At 37.3% G+C, this 24,480-nt stretch overlaps 3 protein-coding genes across 7 annotated transcripts; all 3 read left to right on the top strand.

The window, feature by feature from the left end:
* Nucleotides 1-831: 831 nt before the first annotated feature.
* On the top strand, nt 832-1,945 carry gng10 (guanine nucleotide binding protein (G protein), gamma 10). Its single transcript, XM_032570967.1, has 3 exons — nt 832-1,040; nt 1,583-1,710; nt 1,799-1,945. Exons 1-2 carry the CDS (start codon nt 960-962, stop codon nt 1,706-1,708), a joined length of 207 nt encoding a protein of 68 aa, XP_032426858.1. The 5' UTR covers nt 832-959; the 3' UTR covers nt 1,709-1,710; nt 1,799-1,945.
* Nucleotides 1,946-2,047: 102 nt separating this feature from the next.
* Nucleotides 2,048-12,357, top strand: btc (betacellulin, epidermal growth factor family member). Of its 5 annotated transcripts, none has more exons than XM_032570963.1 (5): nt 2,048-6,515; nt 7,134-7,226; nt 9,899-10,013; nt 10,256-10,402; nt 11,221-12,357. In XM_032570963.1, the coding sequence occupies exons 1-5, from the start codon at nt 6,389-6,391 to the stop codon at nt 11,339-11,341; spliced, it is 603 nt and encodes a 200-aa protein (XP_032426854.1). In that variant the 5' UTR covers nt 2,048-6,388; the 3' UTR covers nt 11,342-12,357. The 5 variants fall into 5 exon arrangements, with proteins under 5 accessions (XP_032426854.1, XP_032426853.1, XP_032426857.1 ...); XM_032570962.1 differs by having other exon boundaries at nt 9,896-10,013; XM_032570966.1 differs by having other exon boundaries at nt 2,048-6,607.
* Nucleotides 12,358-13,043: 686 nt separating this feature from the next.
* rxfp3 (relaxin family peptide receptor 3) lies at nt 13,044-23,679 on the top strand. The gene has a single exon (XM_032570937.1). The coding sequence runs from the start codon at nt 21,169-21,171 to the stop codon at nt 22,402-22,404; it is 1,236 nt and encodes a 411-aa protein (XP_032426828.1). The 5' UTR covers nt 13,044-21,168; the 3' UTR covers nt 22,405-23,679.
* The last annotated feature ends 801 nt before the right edge of the window (nt 23,680-24,480 follow it).

The following is a 24,480-nucleotide window of genomic DNA, read 5'->3' as shown; positions in this document are numbered from 1 at the left end:
TTTTAACCCCTGAAATTAACGTCATGTTGTGGGGTTGTGTTTGCCAGTGCATAAACTTACATGTCAACTGAACTTCTGAGTTAACTCCATTGTAAACTGTATAATCTTGTTATTTCATTCTATTTTTGAAACAGAGATAAATGTGAAGATGTAAATCCTATATGAGAGTATGCTGTTTTGACATGATGATGTGATCCTGACACCGTGGGGATGCCACATCACCATGTAGCACATCACATCTACAGAAAGGTTCATTTTTTATCATCTTAACAGTTTGGACTCACAGAAGAGACATACTAGTGCATCTCCAAAAATTACATTTTTGTCACCAATTCAATTCAAAAAGTAAAGTAATAGATCCATTACATAATTATGAATTTTGAATTTGTCTCTGTTATTTTTGACTATAATTTACAGAACAGCTGTCAGCAGTCTTCCCCATCATTGTACATGGCCATAACATATTTGAGTTAGTTTAATAATTGTCTTTGGTATTATTGCATTTCTTAATTTGATCTTAATGCGTTTAAAATTATTGAAATGTTTTTTAAAAAAATGATTTGATGCACTGTTTTCTGGCGATGTCATTTCATGTTTTAGATTTAATAATTTACAATTGCATTTTGTTTTGTCAAAGTAAAATAATGCCTAAGTTCTGTTGTGCCTTTTAAGCTCTCCTGCAAAGTAATGTACCTGACTTTTCAGTGGATTCAGATCTTAAATAGTTTTCCATGCAGTGTTGGTGAAATGCACATAGAGGTCAGTGTGTTTCTCTTTCTCCCTGCTTCCTCAGCAGAGAGCAGAGGTCATTTGGAAAGAAACCCGGCCATTCTTTTCTTGTCCAGCATTTGTTGGCCATCAGCGAAGTCAAGCTGCTTGTGTCTGGAGCGTGAGGAGAGATCTTCTCTTTTGTTTTGTCTTTATACAATATTTTTTCATCTGCTGTCATCTCTGGGATCATGACCTCTAATTCCAATTTATCCAACATGCGGCGGCTGGTGGAACAACTTAAACTTGAGGCCAGTGTGGAAAGAATTAAGGTAAAAACCAGCATGGTGCTGTTGTTGTTATCGGCTGTTAGTCTTGTTTCTTTCACATTGTTGCACGGCAATATTCTGATTTTATCAAAAAAAATATTAGGCTGATAACGCTTTAGTTGTTAAAGCGTTATCAACATTTAATTTTTTTTTTGTTTTTTTACAAAAAGAACAACAAAAATTCTGAAATTTCCACAAAAGATCAAATACTTGCAATACAATTGTGTGAATATAGTTTCTACTACACTAATTATGATTGAAATTCTGAGGACTTTAATGTACCAATAGTATAAATGTATAAACAGAGTGTAGAGTCGTCTTATTGTGTCCTTCTGTCAATTGGGAAACGTGTCTGGCAGTAACTAATCATCTTACATTGTAGTTCAAATACTTTAACAAAAAGGTTTTAAGTTTCTGAGTTTGTTCCCTTGCTTTATTTTTAAGTAAACTGTAACAAGTAAAAATTCAGTTCCCTAGGTACACCACACATTGTTTGGCACAAATGATAAAACCTATCTCATAGATACACTCGATGCTTTTTCCAGGTGTCCCAGGCAGCTGCAGAGCTGCAGCAGTACTGTCTGCAGAACGCGGGCAAAGACGCCCTGCTGGTCGGAGTCCCTACAGGGAGCAACCCCTTCAGAGAGCCGCGCTCCTGCGCTGTGGTGTGAAGGTCGGACACTTTTCTATTTTGCATGTGAATATTTATTATGTCAGCTGAGCTGCAAAAGAAGAATAATAGGTTTTGCACCCTTTTGCAGAGTACAAAGAAGAGGACGCAACTGTGACATCTCCTACAGGGAAAAAGAGATTTCAGCGTTTTGCCTTTTTATCCAGATAGGTTTTGTACAAATTCTAAGCTTTTTTTTATGAAAGAAAATAGACTGTAATAAAATATTTCTTTGGTACATATGTCTTTCATTTATATTATTTTACTTCTTTTTAGCTTTCTTTTTTTTTTTTTAAAAAAAAACAACAACACATGGTGTAACTGTACGTCTCTTTAAGAATGATTTCTATGTTATGAAGAGGCGGAGTGATGCAGTGGTTATCTACAAATGATACAAAACGGATGTTTTAGCCTGCTCACTAAATGACACTCTGGAATCTCATGGCGCTGGAACTTCCTGATGTTCAGTCTAAGTTAGGAACACAGCTAGAGAGAGGAAACTGAGTCTTCCTGTTTCAAACTGCAAAGACACAGTGAAAGATAACACTGAGGCAGCTCGCTTTTTGGACTTATTCGTAAGATCAAGCTATGCTAATTCAAAAATAAAACATGGGTTTGCATAAAAAAATAAGGTTCATACGTAAATATTTGCTGTCATAATGAGCTGTTCTGAGTTGAGTAAAACCTCGTCCTGCAGATTTTATTATTAGCTGTTTTTACCAATTTAAAATATATATTTTTGCCTTTAGGTATATAAAGGTTAATGTAAAAACTGTCTAGTGCAGCATCAATAATGTCTAGCCGGTCATGAGACGACTCTCATTTTTATCACTTCCTTTTCCTTCCAGTGCACATTTAAGGGAGGAGTCTTTGTAGAGTTATCTATAGAGCCGCTGCCAGTATTTCTGACCTGTACTTAAATATGCCTATTATGTCTTAACTAACCATTTATAATTAACCTTTTAGCTGAATGTTAACAGTATGTTGTAATGCTCAAAGCTTTAAAATTATGCAAAGTAAGAGGAGATGCTTGCAAAGTTAACTGGAGGTTTTCCTTTATCTCTGCAATCTATAATTAAGTAAAGCCATCCATCCATTGCCGAGTTCCCTGCTAACCCTGATTTCCCCAAATCCATTGGAACATTTAATTACTCTTATCCTCTTTAATCCATCCCAGGCTGTCTATTATGTGTGTTCTGCAGGAATTTTGCCCAGCATGTATGTAACAGGAAAACATAGGACAAAAACTTGATGCTTTTTTTTTTTAAACAGATAAAACTATGAGCAAGAATGATTTCACTGCAGATTATTGTGAAAGTCACTCCAAATTTCATTCAAGATTTTAACTGTAGCAATTTTTAAAAGTTACTCAGAAGATGTTTATGAATGCTGTAAAATATTCTAATGTTAATGTTTTCACATTTCTTGCTTTACTGAGCATCTCCTTTGCCTTTTGACTGCAGTCCCCTGCTAGCAGCAGCAACGATAACACAACTAATAAACACAGAGGGCTGTCAACTTTTTACTACATATAGATGGAATAAAACTTTTAGAAAATTGACACCCACTTTCTAAGAAAGCCCTGGGAAACATCACATTTCTTGCCCATAAAAAGTGTTGCCCATAAAATGACCACTGACCACAAGGGAGTTTAAACTGAAAAAACAAAAACGACACTAAGAAAATTTCACAGATCAGGAATGCTTAAAAGCTAAAAGTATTGTCATCCTGCCAGGGCTGGATTATGGGGTAAATTTTTACCAAGGTAATTCTTGATTCTGCTGTGGTTTAACCCTGGTGAAGTTAAAAATTAAAGAGTCTTGAATAATGGTATACAAGAATGCCAAGAAAACCTCCTGGGCTCCTGAAAAAGGTTTCTTAAGTAGAAATGTTCTTTCTCCACCCCTTTACAGCACCTATAAATCTAAATTATAAGTAATTTTCACTTTGACCAGTCATTCTTCTCAGATCATTGTATATATCAAAGTTAGATACCTTTGTTTAGAGTTGCCTTTATTAATAATAAGTGGAACACAAACTAATTCTAGTCTGGATTGCATCTTTTCTTTTTTTTTTTTTTTTTACCACTGTAGTGTAATGTTTTTTGTTTGTTGATTGTGTTACGTTTTTATCATGAGAAGCACTTTGAACTGCCTACTTGTTGAAATGTGCTTTTCAGATAAACCTGACTAGAAACTTGACTGGTGTATCACAAAAAGCTTGCCTACTTTCTATTGGACATTAGGGGTTTACTTTTGTTGGATAAATGTAACTAAAAAGGCAAATGTTACTTTGTGGAACAGGTTCAGTAACATTAGTATCAGTGACTCATCAGCTTGTTAGTTTCTGTTGAGTTTACTGTTTTGTTTCAGGGCAAATCAAATTTTTCACTTCTTCCCATGTAGTACATACAGAAAGACTTTGCATGTTTTAAAGCGCCTGTTTTAGGCAAAACATTACTGTTGATGATGTTGCAGTTAGATTTTTATCTCTTGCTGGCTTCAAAGATTTCTCTCTTTAGGTCAAAAATTTGATGAACTACCTTTTGCTGCAATTACAGCCGAGTCTTTTTGGGGTATGTTTCTAATAGGTTTTCATATCTAAAGGCTGAATGTTTTCTTATGAGTCATTGCAAAATAGCTCAAACTCATTTCCAATTAGATTTTGACTGGCCCCTTCTAACATGTCCCTCGATTTAAACCATGTCTTTGTAGCTTTGGATGAATGTTTGGGGTCATTGTCCTGTTGGTAGCCGAATCACTACCACATTCTCCATTCTTTTATAAACTCTAACAGCGTTTTCTCCTTTTCTTGTGTAATTTTGTTCTATTTATCTTGTCATGAAATCTGACCAGCTTTCCTGTCCCTGTAGATGAAAAGCACCCCCACAGCATAATGTTGTGCAATTACTCTGGACACACCATCACCATTTCCTTCATACATGCTGTTTTGCATGTGGTACAAAAAGCTACACTTTGGTCTCATGTGACCAGATCACATTCTTTTGCGGGGTTATGAAAACTGTAAATGGCTTACAACATTTTTTTTTAAATAGTGACTTGGATTGAATAATGGATTCCTTTTTGCAACTCTCTTGTAAAGGACCAACTTGTCCAGACATTCTGGTTAAAACCAAAGTGGTTTTTTTTCAAACTGATGGAGCATTTAGAAAAGAAAAGATCATTCTCTAATCAAAACATGTTGGTTGTAGCTTGATGATGGTCTGGGAATCCAATTTCGCCTATACCAAAATATCCTGAAGCAGAATATCTAGCCACTAGTTTGTGACCTTAAGCTTGAACATTCATGGGTTATGCAGACGGACGTTCATCACTGAACGGCTTGAACAAAGTGAATGAAGGTGAGGCGTTTTCTAGTCAAAGTACTGACTTAAATTTGACTGTGACCTTAGCAGATCATTAATGCTCAAAAATCCTCCAATATGGCTGAGCTATTCCTCCCACGATTTATGATATGTTGTTTCAAATGCTTTATGGCAGTGAAGTTGCAAAGCCAGTTATATCAGGATTGGAAGGCTATCAGTTTTCACATATGTAAGAAAAGGTTCAGTAACTTATACCCACTTAATAAATGAAGTAATTGGAAAGGTAAAGTTTGCAATTTCTAAAGTAATCATTTTCTGTTATTAAAATATGCTTGGTGATCTGAAACATTTAGTTGTGGCAGAAAGGGAAAAAAAAGAAGAAGAAAAGAGTACACCTTATTTTATAAGAATTGTTAGTAATTCAATTTAAGAAAATTTTGCATTTGCATTTAAATTTTTCTAAAATGTTTTAGTTTTTATTGTTACAGTTGTACATTTCCCAACTTGTTCTCTGTTGAAAGCGTTAAACGACGCCATCTGGTGGTTAAGTATATACAATTACATAATGGTCACGTCGTGCTTCTGCAGCGTAATCCAATCATTTAGGGCTGAAACATCTATTCATGCATCCCCAAAGTAACTCAAACATATTTTTTTTGTTAATATAGCAATACTAAAGAGAATAAATACAATAATTTATATGATGTAACTCATGATTGTAACATATTTTTTGTCCAAATACATATGAAGCTGCATTAACCCCTTAACAGTCACATAAAAAAGTGCAGTCATGAGGACACACGCGCATCTTCATGATGCTGAAGAGCATGTTCTCTACAGCTTCAGATAAAGAAGGAACATCTACTTTTCTATTCATAGCATCTGGGATATAAACCTCTCCCCACTCTATTTAATCTGTGTTGTAGTCGGCCCCAAACAACAAAAAGTCTGTTGAAAAGTCTCATTTTTCCCTCCTACATCTTTTTGCATTATGTTAGTTTAGTTAGCATGCACAGCTCTAATACACAATGCAACAAAAAGTATAAGTAGAATCTCAAGTGCTTCTGTGGTAAACAGGTTACCCTTACAACTGCTCCGCCTATCATTTCATTCCTAAGAAAACAAGGTCAGGTATTCAAAGGACTTGTTTTTTAGAAAAGGAAACAACCTGAACACACTGTATAGTATTGTCTTCTCCTTTAAAGGTGTGGGCGGAGAGTAGAGTGCAGAGTTAAGTTTCACTGACACCTCCCTTTCTAGACTCACAAACTGCAGATCAGCCGTGTTGCAGTCCTGAGAGGTGCTCTCGGTTGGGATCTTAGTGCGTATATTGTTGTCTTTTTCCGACTCTTGTGGATGTGGCTGCCATCAATGACGAACCAAAATAGGACACTCTGGGAAACTTGTACGATAGGTCTATTCCTTTCCCAAACCTCTCTGACCACTGAAAAGGATATAAGCCACTTGGACTTCTCTTTCCCTCGTATGTCTGTGAATTTTCATACATCAAATAAGAATTTTCATCAAGTGCAGAGATGGCAAAGTTGCACAAACTCTATGTAGTACTACTAACAGGTAGGGTTAACTATTATTCTGCTCATATGTTAGACTAAGTGGTCAACTTTCTTCATGTAGTTTAGAGACATGGGGGCATTTGTCTAGTAAAATTTGTACATAGTTTTATAGATTAGTTCTTGAACAAATTTTCTGTTGACAGCTGGTTCAGTTAAAATTGAATTGAGACATTATTCTCCCACTAACTAGCATGTGTAAAAAGCTTTGGAGCTGGTTAATCATTTAGTGAAGGTCTTATAAATCAGCACTACATTATCGGACCCCCCACTAATTATAGCATTTTAAATCCTCTTGTCTGAAGTGTGAAACATTCCCCAATAAAATATTATTTATTCTGACAGTTTATAAAATCAGGTAGAGTGTGACAACTTTTACACACCTGTAAAACGTGGAATGTGGTCTCAAATTAGCTGATGAGTCGACACAAAGCAAGTGAGAATAATAGTATGTATGTGGGCGTGTGCATGTGTGTGTGTGTGTCTGACTGGCTTTTTGTTTGTGTTTTTGTTTGTGTTTGCGTCTGCAGCTCTGGCACTGTGGAAACGTTGTCTGGCAGAATGGAACGCCACCGATGGGTCCTCCAACCAAACCACATCTGTATGTCGACACAACTGCACAGGTAGAGACGGGACAATCCCTCACTGATGTCATAAAGAGCTTTGAGGTATAATTGACACAATCATCAAAGCAGACACTGAACTGGTCAAAGCAGTCTAGGTAAATGGTGTCAGTCATCTGTGACGGGATTATGGCCTTTGAAAACTGTTAAGGCTATGACGTTCCCCTTCTTCCTGTTCACCTTTGGCAACTTTGTTTGCATGAAAATGGGAGATGAAATGTCTCGTCTTCAAAGAAGGTACAGGAATATGCTGGCGGATCTGAGAATGAGAACACTCCCCAAACTGAGTGTGTTCAATTTGGAAAATAATAAATATTTACTAATTGTGGTAATGCTAAAGAATACTAGCAATACAAGTCAATAGCAACATGTTTGTATCTACTGTGTGTAATCAAATCCAAAAAAAAGGTTGCGCATAATTAAAAATTGGATAGTTCAGATGCCGCTGCTTTTATGACACAGAATCTGTAAGATTTCATACTTCTAGGAAATAGATAGAAAATCTGGTGCCTGTTGTTATAAAGGCACTAATAGATAAACTAATGGTAGAGAAATCTACACTAGTATGAAAGGTCTAACAGTGAATGAATGAATGAATGAATCAATCTATTAACCAATGTTTTTATGTATACTGTCCAAGTGCTTTATACTGTACTAAGGGATGTACAGAAGTTAAAAAGAAATAATAATAATAATAATAATAATAATAATAATAATAATAATGAAAAAACATTAGAGTTACAGTGACCTGAATCAAATATATAAAACATAAACAATAACATCTAAAATAAAAATAAAAAATATACTATCAAAAAACACACGACAGAACTTACCAGAAATATTATAAAATTAGAATAAATAAACAAAAAATAAAAATCAACACATGGCAAGAAAGATCTTGTTGACATTATTTTTGTCAGAACTGTTCTTCTGGGACTGATCACTGTTTTGCCAGACAAAATTAACAACTGATGTGAAAGACGAAATGGTCCAAGCCATCTCTGTTTAAACACTTTTTAAAATGAGATATAAAAATCCACAACTGGTCCCGGCAGATGATGCGATCGTGGCCTCTTGATTAGTTTTGTAGTTGCTATTGTGTGGGAAATTCAATGGTAAATAATGCAACATACTTCACTCGGTTTTTACAGCAGCACTTTTGTAGTAATGAGATGATGTGTTACAAAGTTATTATTATTATTTTTCAGTTTTATAACCCAGACGATGAAAACTATTTGCTCCTTTGCTTTAACTGCCACCAAATATGAAGGTTGCTTTTAGCTGGTCAGGTTGGCTAACCATCAATAAGACTGCAAACACATACGGTATATCTTCGTGACCTCTGGGGTCATGTCTGCTAGTGTGTGCTCAAGTTTCAGCTAACAATTAGACCGCACTCATTGATGTCACCTGGAGGGCAGTATCCGTTTATGGGCTCTCGCTCTTTTTTTTTTTTTCTTTTGAGGGACAAATTCACTAGAGCGGGTTGTAAAGATAGCGGCAGCTTTTCAAGAAGTGCTACGTGAAAACTGGTGGTCAGAAGTTCAACAGCTGTTCCAGGGTACGATTAGTTAGCAAGCTAAATAAAAACCTGTGTGGGACATAGTTGAGAGAATGAAAATTCCAACTTTCATGTTTAATTTAGCTAAGAATTACACTGATGGAGCTATGTGGATAATGAGTCTTTTATGACACCGGTGCCTTAGCGGATTTGAATAGCGTTCCTCTCTCGACCGGATCGTATTGCAAACAGTCTATTAATAAATTAGGTCATGGCAGAGGGTGAGAATTGACGTCATAGTGGCAAGCTGACAAACTGTGACAAAGCTCCAGAAATAGATGTTGCACTTTTATTTGCTGGTGATTAAAACTGGTTATGTTTAATTAGAAATTACTCAAATATGTGTAAGACAGACCAAAGCAGCCTCCCATTTTAAATATTTGTACATTTCTGCAAAAGCAATCCTCATGCTGAAACTTTCAAATAGTTCAGTCTTGTGGTAGTTACTTTAACAATGAAAGTATTTTCCTGATCTTACACTAAAAAAGGAAGCTAGAAGCTTGTCACCTACACTGGCTTCACAAGCTTACTTAATCATGGAGCACAAGATCATGTACTAGATATAATTTTGTCAAATGTGTTACAAAATGAATCTAAAAATGATGTGTCAGTGGCTGAATATCTATAAATCAAAAAATATGGATCTATAATACATTTAATGTCAGATCAAGTAAATTGATCCTACATTTGTTGTTATAGCTATATTCAGAAACATTAATTGTTTCTATTTTAGTTTTAGGTAAAAGTTTAAGGGTCATTGCAGAGGCTTAGACCCTTCTGTTTGTAAATCTCAGGTTTTGTATAGTATCTTCAACAAAATACAGGTTCCATTTTAATACAAGTGTCATGTACTTAACTGAAAAGTTTTAACAGTCATTTTAACCAAGTAAAAAAAAATAATTAATCTTATAAATGGCATTTAAAAGTGCTTAAAAACATTGCTAATGCAGATGAGAGTTGAAATCAAATAATAACAATTTGTGACTGGTAAACTACATATACAGTCCTTTTAGGATAATTTGTATTTCATTAGTAGGTTGGAGAATTTGTTTTGGTAACAACTAGAACAATACATTTACTAAGAGGTCATATAATTTCATTTCTCCAGCAGAAAAAGACACAGAACAATCGAATGGTCACTACTCAGAATGTCCTAAGGAGCTGCTTTATTACTGTATCCATGGAGAGTGTCGTTACATTAAGGAACAAAAGGCACCATCCTGCAGGTGAGAAATAGTTCTAGAAAATATTAGTAAATATAAATGTAAAAAAGATTAGACAATGAAGTTTAGCTTTGTTGAGAATTCAGAAAAACAAACATGGGAATTTCATCACAAATATGTGGTCAGATAATATATATTTTAGAACCTTAAAACCTTATGAATAGTTAACAGTAGAAAGGTTTCATGACAAAATAAAAAAAACAAACAAAATTAAGCATTTAAACGTTTTTTTTCCCTCGTCTAAGGTGTCACAACAATTACAACGGCGCCAGGTGTGAATATGTGACGTTGGACTGGCAAATAGGTGGCAGAGGACAAATCATAATAGGCTGCGCCATTGCAGTGCTTCTGCTCTTGATGATCCTCGTTATTTCCATCTGCGTCTGTTCACAGTAAGATAAAATAGTTTCTAACAATATGGATACATTTTCTTAAAGGAACAGCATGGCCTTGTCAACAATGATTGTTCTTTTCATTTGGTGCTTTATGGGGTTTAAAAATATGTTTTTACTGCTTCCCTCCTCCTTGCAGCAACACATCTGCATTGATGTGTTAAATGAACAATCATATGTCTGAGTTTTTAATAGTAGTTTCAAAACTACCCTTTTGTTTTTTTAAGTACATATTACATTTTTCTGTGAACTACCAAATACGTTTTGTAAAGGCATTGCTGAAATAGTTCTCATAGTTCTCACCTATGAAAAAATACTCTAGGTGGCAAAAACCACTGCAGAACCACAAAGGAATAGTACAGAGCAAAGGGTGTTCATGAGTTAGAATGACCTAGTCAAAGTCCATTGAAACTCTATAGCAAGTGTAATTCATAGATGTTCAAGCTGAGGTTGAACTACTTTTGCAAAGACAAATGAGAAAAAAAGGTCCAATTTCTAACTGTCCAAAGCTGATAAAGAGATATCCAAAAAGACGTAACTGTTGCAAAATGTTTGAAATGCTCATTATGATAAATAATAGTGAGTATGTATCATATGAATAAATAGCAGGTTATTTATGCATATTTATTTATGCATATTTTTAAAACAATATTTACATGTATATAGTCTGATCCCACTTTTGCAACAAAGCAGTTTTACCCAAGCTGTTCCTTTAGCTGTTCCTTCTTACTGCAGAGGCTGGACATATTTGGTTTTGTTCTTTGCAGTCGTTTGTTGCCTTCCATGTATGGTATGTGCCATGGTTCTCTTGTTTTCAGTTGCAGGCGCAGAATGTGGGGACAGAACAGAAGACAGACGGAGCGTAGAAACGGAACAGAGAAACGCGGCATGCTGAGTCCACCAGAGTCAACAGAACTGACACATATCGACTCAGTATGAAGAACCTGTCAGGGATGCCTTTAGGCATCACATGTTTACACACAGGGCCGCTTCTGGCCGCAGGCTCACAGTAAGTGCAGGAGGCCTCAGGTGGTCCCTGGTCAGCATCGAGGCCGATGAGTAACACCGCTTCACAGGAAAATATGTCAACCTGTGACAGAAGCTCAGAAGATTCCTTTTGTCCTGGTGACCTGCTGTGTTTGGAACATTAAACAAGCTTATGGGAGAAGAAAACAAGAGGAAGATGCCCTCCTGGATTTATGATAAATATGAATTTGGGAAGAGTGTTCAGCTGCCTGGGTGCTGGAAAGGAGGCTTTTGTTTTAAAAGTTGTGGAGCAACAGACATGGCCTTTCGCCGAGTGCTGCTGATCACGCAGCACTAAATAAATTGTTGCTATGTTGGAAAAAGCTCCGAGGCCAGTTGGCAGCCAATGACAACACTCCGTCAGGTTGGCTTGGAACCGGCATCTGCAGGAGACGCATCAACACTGTGAGATGAGAGGAAAGCAACTGTCCTTTTAGGGAAACTGAGCTACAGAGATCAACCTTTATACAGATTGTAACACAACCACAGCAGCAGGCTTGTTTACTGCTTGACTAGCTTTTATGTGCCACATAATGATCAGTTATCACTTTCAACTTATCACTACAGAGCCATGTCTCCACGTATGCTCGCAGACGATATTGTTACTCATGTGCATGACCAGTTCAAGGAGAGGCCCATTAAGGTTGGAGCTACATTAACCACACGGTTCAAAAAGGACAAGCAGATCTTGTGCTGGAAGTCTTTTTTTTATCTGTTGGGGTTTTTATATTTGGAGTCGAGGAGCATGCAGGCTACAGAACAGAACAGCTGAGTCTGTGTGCAAAGCCTGACAGTGCTGCTCTGTTTCACAGCTGCCAAACTTTCACTGAGATTTCAGAATGTAACTATGTAGACATAAACTCAGAGTCAGGTAAATCTGCCTCTGTCATTTACATCACTTATCAATAAACATGCTGTTGTTTACTTTACTTTTACTGAAAAATCGTATATATTTACTTCTTAACTCAAATGCTTTACCCACAGTTTGTCTAAAAAAATATTTCTGCAAAGCATCAGAGTCGAAGAGTCATTTAAATTTCTCGAGAATCCTTTTATAACAATTTTCCACATATTATTATTATTATTATTATTATTATTGTTATTATTATCAATAATAATAAATAAATAAATATGTGGAAATTTATAACAATTTTCCACATATAATAATAATAATAATAATAATAATAATAATAATAATAATAATAATAATAATAATAATAATAATAATAATACATTCTCACAGCTCTCCTGATAACAACTATACAGAACCCCAATCATCAAAAAAACAAATAATTTCATTTACAATTGGTTTGTTCATCTACCAGATCATTAGACAATACAGCTCTGGAAAAAAATAAGAGAGCAGTTAAAATGATCAGTTTCTCTGGTTCTAACGTTTATAGCTATATGTTTGAGTAAAATGAACATTGTTCTTTTATTCCATGAACTACTGACAACATGTCTCCGAAATTCCAAGCAAAACTTTTGCATTTATTTGCAGAAAATGAGAAATGGTCAAAATAACGAAAAAGATGCAGTGCTTTCAGACCTCAGATAATGCAAAGAAAACAAGTCCTGTAGGTTGGTTCATATTCATTTAGAAACAACAATACTGATGTTTTAACTCAGGAAGAGTTCAGAAATCAATATTTGGTGGAATAACCATGAGGTTTTCAATGAGGTTCAGTGCAGTGGTCTATTTTTTATCCAGAGATGTACATCTTCACATATTACAATGTCTCCATGTCCTGTAGGTTGGTATAATAATTGTGTTAATAATTAATATAATACCCAATTTGCTAGTGATGAAAACAAATCAGACACACTGAGAAGCCATCAGTCTTTATAGTTTTACAGTATTGTGTTGCCATGGTGCAGTAACACCGGCTGGGTTCAACACTACACCAGTGAATGTGAGTTTTTATGGTCCTCTGTCATACCTGCCTTCATCCAGAAGCTGCTAAAAGCTAAACTATAACAGTATCACTTCTGTTGTGAGTTGAAAGAAGTCAGCTCACGTGTTCATCTTTGTTTTCAAGAGTTAAGCCATGTGTTTCATCTCAGCTGCTGTATTACTCTGACCAAGGCGGTAATATTTCTTTAAATGTCTATTTTAGTCTCATGAAACATTTTTGGCTGATTTTGTGCTATCTTTTCTGGGGTTTTTTTTTTCCCCCTCGGAACATTTAGAGTGAAATTTAATCAACCCATGCCTTAAAAATCCACAGCAATGTTCATCATTAACTTAGAATGTTTTACTGCTGCATCAGTGAAACTGTCTCTAAAACAGTGACATCTGTGGTATGCTGCAGTTTCTATGAGGGGTGTGCCAGCGGAAAACAAAACTGATAAGAGAGATAACAGTGAAATTGATGTAGATGTTTGATCCAGAGCTGTGATGGGCAGAGAGCCTACCCACAGGGTGTATCCTGCCCTTCATTCATCATGTGACTGCTGAGATAGACCAGAGTCCCCTCGTGACCTTTCACCAAGCAGGTTTATATTGAACTACCGGTAGATAAAAAAAATCCAGGCATGCTTAGTTTCAGTGTGCTTGCAAATGTGACTTCAGGATCATCTGAAAGCAGTTTTCACCCTGAATGGCAACAACTCCACCTGTTCTCCTCTGGCATGCACGCTGCTCTGCTCTGGCAGCTGTGCAGAGCCTAACAAATAGTTGAGAGATAAGTTAGCACAGAGAGGGCTTCATATCACAGATCCTCACTGGAAATGAATGTGGTGACTCATAGAGGGAGAATTATAAACCGTTCTAGTTTGTTTGTAGTTTGCATAGAGGCCACTGGAGGTCAGCAGTATACCGCAGCCTTTCAAAGGTCTCAGCACTGATGGTATTTCAAAAGTTCACTTCTGAAGTATGAGTTTACACGAATAAACTATAAGTAGATTTTCTTTTTTTTTTTTTACTTAGACACATTGAACTTTATTGCACAAAAATACTTCTTTCACCTTATACTTTTATGAACTTAACACAAAATTGTCAGAATGAATCTTGTAGGGGAAAATATTTTACTTTGTGCAAAAATGTATTCAGTCATCTTTCGCTGTTTTATATTTGGCTTTCTATGATTCATACATGAAATCAAACATATACACACACACACAGCATAAAACCAGTCGGAACCTTTGAAAGAAATCATTAACGATGGTGTTCATCTTTTCCATATAAAGTTCTTGAAATGCCTGACACTTCTTCTTTTACCCTCCACTTGCTCACTTAATATTACCAAATAATAGGATAGGGGAACATGTCTTGGGAAAGAGCAAAGGAGCCAAGGAAGTCTGGCTGCTCAGAAGAAAAACATGACGAAATTGAAGATAATCCTGGACTTCATAACTATACAGTGTTTTGAGCAAACACTTTACTGAACACAGCATCAAAACACATTAAAGAAGGAAATAGTTTCTTTGGTAGAGTTGAACAGAACGTGAAATGTTTCCCAGTGTTTTTCCAGTGTTTTTCTGCTGGACCCATCCTTCCCATTGTTGTACACAGTTATTTTTAACAGGGCGTCTGGTAGTCATTTCGATGGGGTTCTTCCTGTGACTATGTGCTCCTAATTACTTTTTGAATAACTATTTAGTTTCCCATATGTGTTGGTCCCCTTTATAGAAGCTGCAGCAAGCTTTTGATGTATGAGTCATTACCTCTCCTAATTTGTATATTTGCATCCAGGGCAATAGCGACAGTTTTGATATTATTTTTGCCAGACGTAGCGTAGGAAGCATGACAACTTTTCTGCCACCTAAATTCCTGCTTTGTAAAAGCGGACATCTCACAGAGCTTTAAAGAAGTCTGATCTGTATTCAGTGAAGATGCAGCATCTATTAATCTTCCTCCTTAAATTGATCCGGCCGTCCTCCAGAGAAAGCCTTCAAAAGTTGAAGGATCGGGAAACAATGAATGCAAAAAGCAGTATTATGTGGAAAGTTACTTACATTATAGGAGCTGTAATCTTTTAAAGGCTTTCTACCCTAAGAGCAGGTATCTGTGGCTGGAAGTGATGGAGGTGATACTAAAGAGATGTCTCCGGTCACAGAGCATTTCCCGGATTTCCCCCTTCCTGGTAATTTTTGCAGACTGCTCTTGGATTAAAGGCAAAGGGCAAATGTTTGGCTAAAGGACGGTAGCCCAATGACTGAGATTTTCTTTTCTTCAACTTTGATCCTTTACAAATAGAAAAAGGATTTTGGCTTTGCTGATTTTTGTTGTTGTAATGCAAAGGATTTGATGTCCATGGCTTACCCTGTCTTCTCAAATGGAACTAGGAAGAATGTTGTAAAACACTTTCTATAAACATTATATAAGAACTTTAATAAAAATAAGGTCCAAAACAATGTCTCCTTTGATTACAGCTCCTACAATGTAAGTAACTTTCCACATAATACTGCTTTTTGCATTTATTACCATTTCTAATTGGGTTCTCGGAACCTTTGTAGACAACTTGAATCATGTTATGCCAACGCAGTGTCTTACTCGTCTTGTTTCAGCAGCATGAGTTAAAAACAGACATGGTTATCAGATCAAGCCACACCTACTTCTTAGCTAACCCAGCAAGCCATCACTTTTTCAGGCAGACATGAACAGCAGAAAATTAGTTAATAAGAAGCAGAAAACATTTCTGCCAGAAATATTTGATCATGCTTTTACATCAGATTGACTTGGAGTTGTTGCATGTGATTTAAAGTAAAATATAAAAACTTGTAGGAAGTAATATATACTTCCTTTAATGTTTTATTTTTGTCTTATCCGTATACCATTTCTTTATTCAACAAAGTCAGTTTTTCAGCAGTATTCATTTGATACCAGTTTTGACCCCCTTTCCCTCATTTGGCTTATATACAAAGATATCATTGAGTCTTCTTGCTGAGACTATATTTCCAAAGGTTCTTACAATTCATGTTGAGAGCCGGGTTGAGGTAAAACCATTATAGAGGCTTAATGTTCGCCAGCCTTGTTTGAATGTTTGATTTGCTTTTCTTTCAAGCACACAGCAGTTCCCTTGGGTTTCTTGAGCTGTGTTGATCTGTAAAACCTAAAAGTAATCCTTGCTCTGCTGTAATAAGAAATTGTTTCTGTTGAAAGATGAAGAAAGTGTTACCTGAAAATTGCATCCTTACCTTAAAAATAAAATTTCATTATAGGCCTCACCATGTTTGCAGAGCTCAATTAATTTTGGGAGCATGACTCAGTTGCTTCGGGGGGGCGGCTGCTGCTGCAGTTGAGGCAAGTTTTAAAGGACTCAGAGTGTATTAAAGCAGTAGGACTTCCATCATCTGGCATTTACCGAGCACAACTTAGCCTTAGAAAATGAATTGAGGACAGAGACATTGATAACACCTAATTTTTTTTAGGTGCTCACAGAGCTCTATGTTTTTACCACCAAAAAGCGTTCAGAAGAGAGAGATTTCGGTTAAAGTTTTAAAAACCTGCACAAAGTTACACTGAGGTTTGTGTCTAGCATTTTCTTTGTGTTACTTCATTGTCTGGCCTTCTAGGAAGCTTCTGTCAAATAATCTATATCCTATTATTCTAGCATGCCAATCCTTTGTGAGAACTCATCACGTTGTTATGATACTGTAAACATCATATCATCTCATATTGGTTCCTAAGTAAAGGAGTAGCTGAGAAAAGCATAGAGGTGAGTCATAATCTTGGATGTATAAGTATTCAGAAAGAGACAAAAGGTGAAGCATATGGCTGCACAGATGGTTAGAGTTAGATTAGAGCAAGGTCTTTATGTTAAAAGCTTCCATTAAATCAACAACTTATTAAATGGCTTTAGAAGTGTCTGAAAATACAACATACAAAGGAATAAAAATGTTTTTCTTTCGTGTTAGATGCAAATAAGGGGCCTGATTCTTGCTTGCTTTCTTCTTAATAAAAGGTTATATGCAGCCCAGTTGTATATGTTTCGGTGCAAACATATTCATACACCTTTAAACTTTTCAATTTTTTCATGCTACAACCATAAAGTTCAATGTATTTATGTCATAGACGTAGCAACACAAGCTAGTAGTGCAAGTCTCTAGCTGTGCAAAGGTGGTTTGGTTTAAACCCAAATGATTTAGACTAGTGATTGGAAAGAAAGGTTCCAATTCAATGTGGCTTAGCACAAAAGCACAAAACATTTTTTAGATTAATATTTTTTCACTATTTCCAGACACTGCAAGTGATTTCAATAGGATGTGAAATCTGAGGATGAAGTGAATAGACATTTAAATTGCTTTCTTTAGATGCTTTCAAACAAAATTGAACAAATCAACTTTTTTTTCTATCTTCTGTCTTGCTGTCTACAGGCAAACCCATCGATTTATTTGGTATCTAGTTCAGGGTCAAAGAAACGACAAGAGGAAGGGCATACACTCGAGAGAATAGGGAAAACACAAAAACACATGAGAAACACACCCTTGGAGGTGCTTGGACAGAAGGAAAGGAGGTGGAAAAAGTGTTAAACAGTGAAGAGTCACTCCCAAGATCTTCTTTCTGTCAGACACCACACCCCCATGCTACCTCAGTGGTATATCTATATCATGAGATATACTGATCAAAATCTCAATGAAAGTTATGGCTTTTTGGAACTTTTCTAAATGTTCAGAAAGTTTTTAGTTCAGGATTGCTTCATAGGAAAAACCCCCAAAAACTTATAAAGTCATATAAAGTTTTTATATGACTTTAAATGGAGAACTGGACAAAGATGTAGACCATCTGTGCTTTTCTGAGGTGGAGGACTTTCACTTCCAAATTATCCCCTGAAGTGTGTTAAAGAGTTGCAGCACTGAGCTGTATCAGTCTGTGCCACTGACTTTAGCAGATACTGTAATGCCTTAAGTACGGGTTATCAGAGACCGCGCAGGAGAAAGATTAAGGGCAGGCTGCCTCCGCAACTCTGTCCCACAGCAAAATTTCAGACAAAATGAGGACGATTGTGTTTTGGCTGATGGATGTGCACTGTGCATTTTTATTGTGAAAGAAACGAAGACCAAATGATTTTTTTCAGACAGTTTCATAAACTGAGAGTCATAAAAATGTAGACTAAAACCCTCGGATTCATTACTATCAGTCAGCGTTAAAACAAAGAGCAAGACTCAGTCAGGAAAGTTATATGCACAGATTACATGACAAAGATATTCTTCAGTAATTCTATAAAAAAAGATTATTTGACTCTAGGACAGTAAAACATTTCAAAATCTCAATGCGCATTGAAAAAGAATCAATGTAGACACTTCTACAATTATCCAATCTTGACTTTCATTCTTCTTAGAAAAGATGAAAGCAAGAACAAAAAAGCTGCTGTGTTGCATTAGCATTATTCTTTACACACTCAAGCACATATTGTACTCCAGCTTCATATTATGTTCAATGTGTTGACATACGGTAATTCTGTTCCTTTGTTGATTTCAAAATGTTCCAGTAGCAATGCATTACGTGAAGTAGAAAAGTATATATATATATATATATATATATGACAGAAAGGTTTTTATATGACTTTAAATGGAGAACTGGACAAAACCTCCCCCAAAAATCACTGTTACCACGATTATGTGCAATCACATCTGCTCAACATCCACTGGTACCAAACTGTGATTTGTTTAATGAAAGAAAACTTTGCCAAAGTTTATCTACAAACTCCAGTGTATGTACGCAACTCACATTTATCTCCACAGATGTTCCTTTCGCCTCATCTGAAGTTGCCCACTCCATTAGGCTTTCTGGAGAAAGATCGTGTTTTCATCAGCTATAAGTCATCAAATTTCAGCCTCTCCATCTGTCGCTATGCTACATAAGAAATCTTACATCAATTTCTTTCTTTAATATAAAACACAGAAATAAATTGTCAGTGTCCAAATGGTGTGCTATTTTATTTTGTGACAGAAGACAAACAGGACTTGGCACCAGTTATGCCGATCTCGCTGAGCTTTTCTATAAATCCTAGAGAAATCCTAGACGGGACTAAATGATGCTACTGATGCTGTGCATGCAAAATAATAATAATAAAAAAGCCCAATCCACCAATGGTGATCTAAAACTGCAAGTCTTCATCTTTACTGGACAAACAAACGTCTTGTTGGTTTGATTTGAAATCATCGTCCAGGCAACAATTATGGCCACCAAAGAGAAGTTTGAACGGCTTATTGATGAAGGTGAATGAATGAAAGGCTCTTCCAGGAACACAGGAGAAATCCAGGACAGCACTGAGTGGGGGAGGCATGTTGCAAGTATAAAAAGTAGAATATGGTTGAGAGATTATGTAAATTATGGATGACACAGTTGGGTTGCTGTTTGAGAGTGCTGGAGTTCTAAGGGGGCAAAGGTGATTATACCCACAGAGGCTGAGATCCACAGGTGGTGCTTGTGTGTAATGATTTCTTCGTTCTTTCTTCCAGGAGGAGATGTGAGAGGCAGTGGAGCACTGGAAGGTGGACAGGCCAGCAAGTAATGGTGGATTATTGGTGGGGGGTCCTGACAGAAAGAAGCAGAGGAACAGGCAAGAAGATTCACAGAGATAGAGTAACCAAAAATTGAAATCAAGTAAGAGCAGCTCTCCATGACAAGTATAGGTATATTGAGTACTGCTGATGTATGGAAAGCATAGAAAAAAAACTTTTTAGCAGCCTTTGCTCTAGTAGAAAAGATTGGGAGAAAGGAGAAAGGAAAGACATGCAGCAAGTGGTCCGAGACCAGGAATTGAACCCACAACTGCATCGACCACTCATACATGTTTATAAATGTCAATATTTCTATATTTCGACATGCAAATATGACCATTCGATTACATTTTCATGTGTCATTACTTTCCTGCCAAACCAAGTGCCTCTCTGACTAAAAACCATCTGGCTTAAGTCTGTTGACCTGACAGGCTTTTGACCAAAATAAACTGGCCCTGCAGCTGAAACTGTGTATTGATTGTTAACTTGTCTTCTGGAAGAGGGTGGAGGCCTCCATCGAGGAGCACGTGCACTGCAAAAAGAAAAAAATCAATGCACCGAGGCATAAAAAAAACAAAGGAAACAGAACATCAGATATGAGTACATGGCTCCTTCACAGACATTTTGCTGAGCTGTAGGAGTTCCCCATTAAAATCCAAAGAATTTGAACTAAAAAGTAATATTTGTTTTTCTTTCAAGCAATTCAGGCACACGAGAAAGTTAAAAACACGATAAAAGTTTCTGCAATCAAGCGCACCTTCTACTGACATTATATAACTACGTGTGCTTCTGTCCACCTCTTCTTACCTCTGTGCATGTCAGAGAAAGAGAGAGAGCGACAGAGAGAAAAAAAAGACAGGGGGGCAGGGTAGATTTCTATTTAAAAGCCAGTGAAATTTCAGCAGTAGCTACTAAATTGTCTGAAAAATGCCTTGTCGTGATAACCTTCGATTCTCTGACATATTTATCAGCATTAGATGATATTTAGGCGGGGGTTGGCTCCCTTGTGGCTCCTAATCAGCACCAAGGACAGCACCAAGTTGCGCCGGAGCGCTGCGTCAGATCACGTTAGAAAACCTCAGAGCAACAACACAAGCTGATCCTCATAACAAGCTCCACAATCTGACAAGAAGCTCTTATTTATTTTCATCTATTTGTTTGTAATTTCATCATTTTAGAGTTTAGATATGTTGCCAGCATGACGCTCATGCCGAGGACTTTATTGTTTCCCAAGTCACGAAGTTGGATCAGAGAATGACTTTACTGAAGATTTTCGGGAATAAAAAATTAAAATGTCTGGAGAATTGACGGACATCAACGATGAAGGCTCGGTCGGGACTGCTCACGCTGCCTCCGCCAACTTCAGCTGCGTTTTCAATACTTCAAACTGCTCGCACGCAGACTTTCACATGTCGGACTTCACTAAAACCGATTTCGTCGGAGACGGCGCCGCTTTTGTCAGGATTACAATCTCTGTGATCTACTCTCTGGTTTGCGCGCTGGGTCTGGTCGGGAACTTACTGGTTTTGTACCTGATGAAGTCCAAACAGGTGTGGAAGAAATCCTCCATCAACCTGTTCGTAACTAGTTTGGCGGTGACTGACTTCCAGTTCGTTCTGACTTTGCCTTTCTGGGCCGTGGAGAACGCGCTGGACTTCACCTGGCCCTTCGGCAAAGCCATGTGTAAGATAGTTTCCTACGTAACGGCAATGAACATGTACGCCAGCGTGTTTTTCCTCACGGCCATGAGTGTGGCGAGGTATTGCTCCCTCGCCTCGGCGCTAAAAGGCAGGCGGCGGCGCACACACTGCTGCTCCGCGCGGTGCGTCTCAGTCTTCATCTGGTTCGCCGCCGTCTCCGCCGCCCTACCGCACGCGGTTTACTCCACCACCGCCACCGTATCCAACGAGGACCTGTGCCTGGTGAAATTCCCGGAGACTAACGGGTCAGCGCAATTTTGGCTCGGACTCTATCACTCCCAGAAAGTGCTGGTGGGCTTCCTGGTGCCTCTGGGAGTCATCTCGGCGTGCTACCTGCTGCTTTTGCGCTTCATCACCTCCAAGAACATTAACACCTCCAGCGCGAAGCGACGCGCCAAGGTCACGAGGTCGGTCACCATCGTGGTTTTATCCTTTTTCCTCTGCTGGCTGCCCAACCAGGCGCTCACAGCCTGGGGCATCCTCATAAAACTTAACGCGGTTCACTTCACTTATGAGTACTACACCATGCAGGTGTACGTCTTCCCCGTGTCGGTCTGCCTGGCGCACTCCAACAGCTGCCTGAACCCCATCCTGTACTGTCTGATGCGACGAGAGTTCAGAAAGGCGCTCAAAAACCTTTTCTGGCGCATGACCTCTCCGACTGTAACCACCATCAGACCGATCACAGCCACCACGAAGCCAGAGATGGATGAGCAGGGACACCCACTGATGCCGGGCAACGCGCCACCGGTGCCCGACATGGTGTTCTTTCCTCCGGGGGCGGTGATTTACAATGACCGGCGTGACCTGCCGCAAAACAGCACATAGTCTAACCACGCCAGGGATAGTTTAAGTTACGCGGGAAGCTGATGAAATGTATGTAGTTACTGCAAAGCCAAAATGTTCCACTAAAAAGGCGAGACAGCTATAGGGTCAGTTTTGGATACTGGTCAAATGGCTCACCACCCTGGGGGTGCAAACCGTTTGGGGGCAGTAAAATTAACTTTTGAGGAAGTTAATTTCCTCAAAAGGAGTATGTACAGTATGTGATGCTTGTGAGCACATACATACTCACAAGCATTACAGTTAATAAATCAATGCTTTTATGAAGAGGACTATATCTCAAAATATAATTTCAAAAGTCTCTGTTCTCCGTAGAACTTTTATCATTCTATGTGTCTTAGATTTGAACAAGAGGAATGAACAGCATGTCATATACTACGATAAGGGTATTATGTGTTTTATTGTTTAATGTTTGTTTGTTTTGATATTTTAAAAAGTAAAAAGACTTTAAAGATATCTGGTCTCCCTTCCTACATCTTGTCAAACACTGTAACATGTAAACTTCATTTTTTTTGTTTTTGTGCAGATAGAGTGAGCCCTGTGTGTTTCTTAATTTTCATCTATTTTTTTTTCTTTTCATGTTTTTTTTGTATGTCTGTATAGCAGAACATTCTAATAAAAATATTTGGGGGAAAAAAGTAAAAAAGAAAAAAAAAGAATTAAATGTGAAAGTAAAATGCATCATCAGCATGTGGCAGAATTGCTTTCACTTTTCCTATTGACATTTATTATTGAACACTACTATGTAAAAATTAATCAACTGATTGTCACAATCTGAGGATGAAGGAAGCCATGGCGGAGGACTGGTATTAAGTCAAAGAGGAAGAAGAAAAAAACATGGATGGCCTTTCAAAAGGTGCAAGGCAATTTCCTCTGAACAGTACCATTGAAAGATCCAGTAATGTGTTCTTCTTTACAGGAAAATAAGGTAGCAGGTTAAAAACAAAATCTGAAATTAAAAAGCATAAACTCAAAACCATTTAGTGCCTGAAAGAAAACTGCCAAGACTTTCAAATCTATTCTTTAGTAAATGGAGAGGCAATGCGGTGATTTAAGGTCTGCTGTACATGTTCATCTCAGTAAATTAAAACAGGCATTCCTATATGAAGCTCGTTTGTCAAATTAAAAGTACGTTTTGGAAAATAAATTGGTCTCATACTTTTCATTTAGTCAATGTTTCTGTAATAAAAAATGTTTTTTTTTTTATTGGTTGGATGTAATATTCGAATCTTGTAAGAAATTAAATGTGTTTTCATAACCTTCAAGTGTAAAATTGTTGTGATTATTAGAAGTCAAGGCTTTAAAGTATCAGTCCATGTGTAATTCATCTATGTAAAGTGGCTCACTTAGTGAATTAAGCTACTGAAATATAGAAATTTTTCATTGATGTAAATTTCTGAGGTGCACTTGTAAAATTAAACATTTTGTTGATTTCAGGCAGGACTCTGGCAGCATTTTGGATCAGCTGCAGCTGAGTTGTAAAGAAAGCATTGCAGTAATTTATCCTATCCAAAATAAAAGCATGTGACAAAAAAACTTCATGGTAAATGGTACAGTAAATGGCTTTTATAGCACTTTATCAAGTCCAGGGGATTCCAAAGGGCTTCACAGAAGCTTTTTCAGGTAAAGGAAAAAGTATTGAAAAACAAAACATTCATATTATCTTCTGAACATAAGGATGCTTTTTAAATGATGATGAGGTAATGTGCAGCTCATGTGAAATAATCTACTTTGAAAACAGAAGTACTCTATAGTACTTCTGTTTTATTCTCGTCCATTCATCAAAAAGTAATTGGTGTCTCTTAATAAACCGCAGGCAGCCAATTCACCACCAACAAATGCTTTGCTCCAGATGCCAGTTTTCTACTTTAGTGAAACACACACAAATCTTGGAATGCATTTATGTTGTCCTTAAGGGGACAGTAATGGACCGTTTCACAATTCATATTCAACAGAAACCCTCAGACTCACCATTGCTCAAATTTAAAAGTGAAACTCATTTTGCCAATTTGTTCTTCTCCTGCTGTGAGTAGTTTGTATGCCAAAGCAATCAAAGCACAA

Source organism: Xiphophorus hellerii, chromosome 8 (genome assembly GCF_003331165.1).
Source record: "Xiphophorus hellerii strain 12219 chromosome 8, Xiphophorus_hellerii-4.1, whole genome shotgun sequence".
Taxonomy (NCBI): Eukaryota; Metazoa; Chordata; class Actinopteri; order Cyprinodontiformes; family Poeciliidae; genus Xiphophorus; species Xiphophorus hellerii.
The sequence above is the reverse complement of the archived record's forward strand: the minus strand, read 5'-3'. Positions and strand labels throughout refer to the sequence as shown.

Bases quoted from the DNA above. Each gene is read 5' to 3' on its own strand.
- btc (XM_032570962.1), top strand. From the start codon at position 6,389: ATGTGGCTGCCATCAATGACGAACCAAAATAGGACACTCTGGGAAACT. The intron at 7,227-9,895 runs GTAGAGACGGGA...TCATTTCTCCAG, and splicing joins ATGTCGACACAACTGCACAG to CAGAAAAAGACACAGAACAA. The intron at 10,403-11,220 runs GTAAGATAAAAT...TCTTGTTTTCAG, and splicing joins TCCATCTGCGTCTGTTCACA to TTGCAGGCGCAGAATGTGGG.
- gng10 (XM_032570967.1), top strand. From the start codon at position 960: ATGACCTCTAATTCCAATTTATCCAACATGCGGCGGCTGGTGGAACAA. The intron at 1,041-1,582 runs GTAAAAACCAGC...TGCTTTTTCCAG, and splicing joins CCAGTGTGGAAAGAATTAAG to GTGTCCCAGGCAGCTGCAGA.
- rxfp3 (XM_032570937.1), top strand. From the start codon at position 21,169: ATGTCTGGAGAATTGACGGACATCAACGATGAAGGCTCGGTCGGGACT.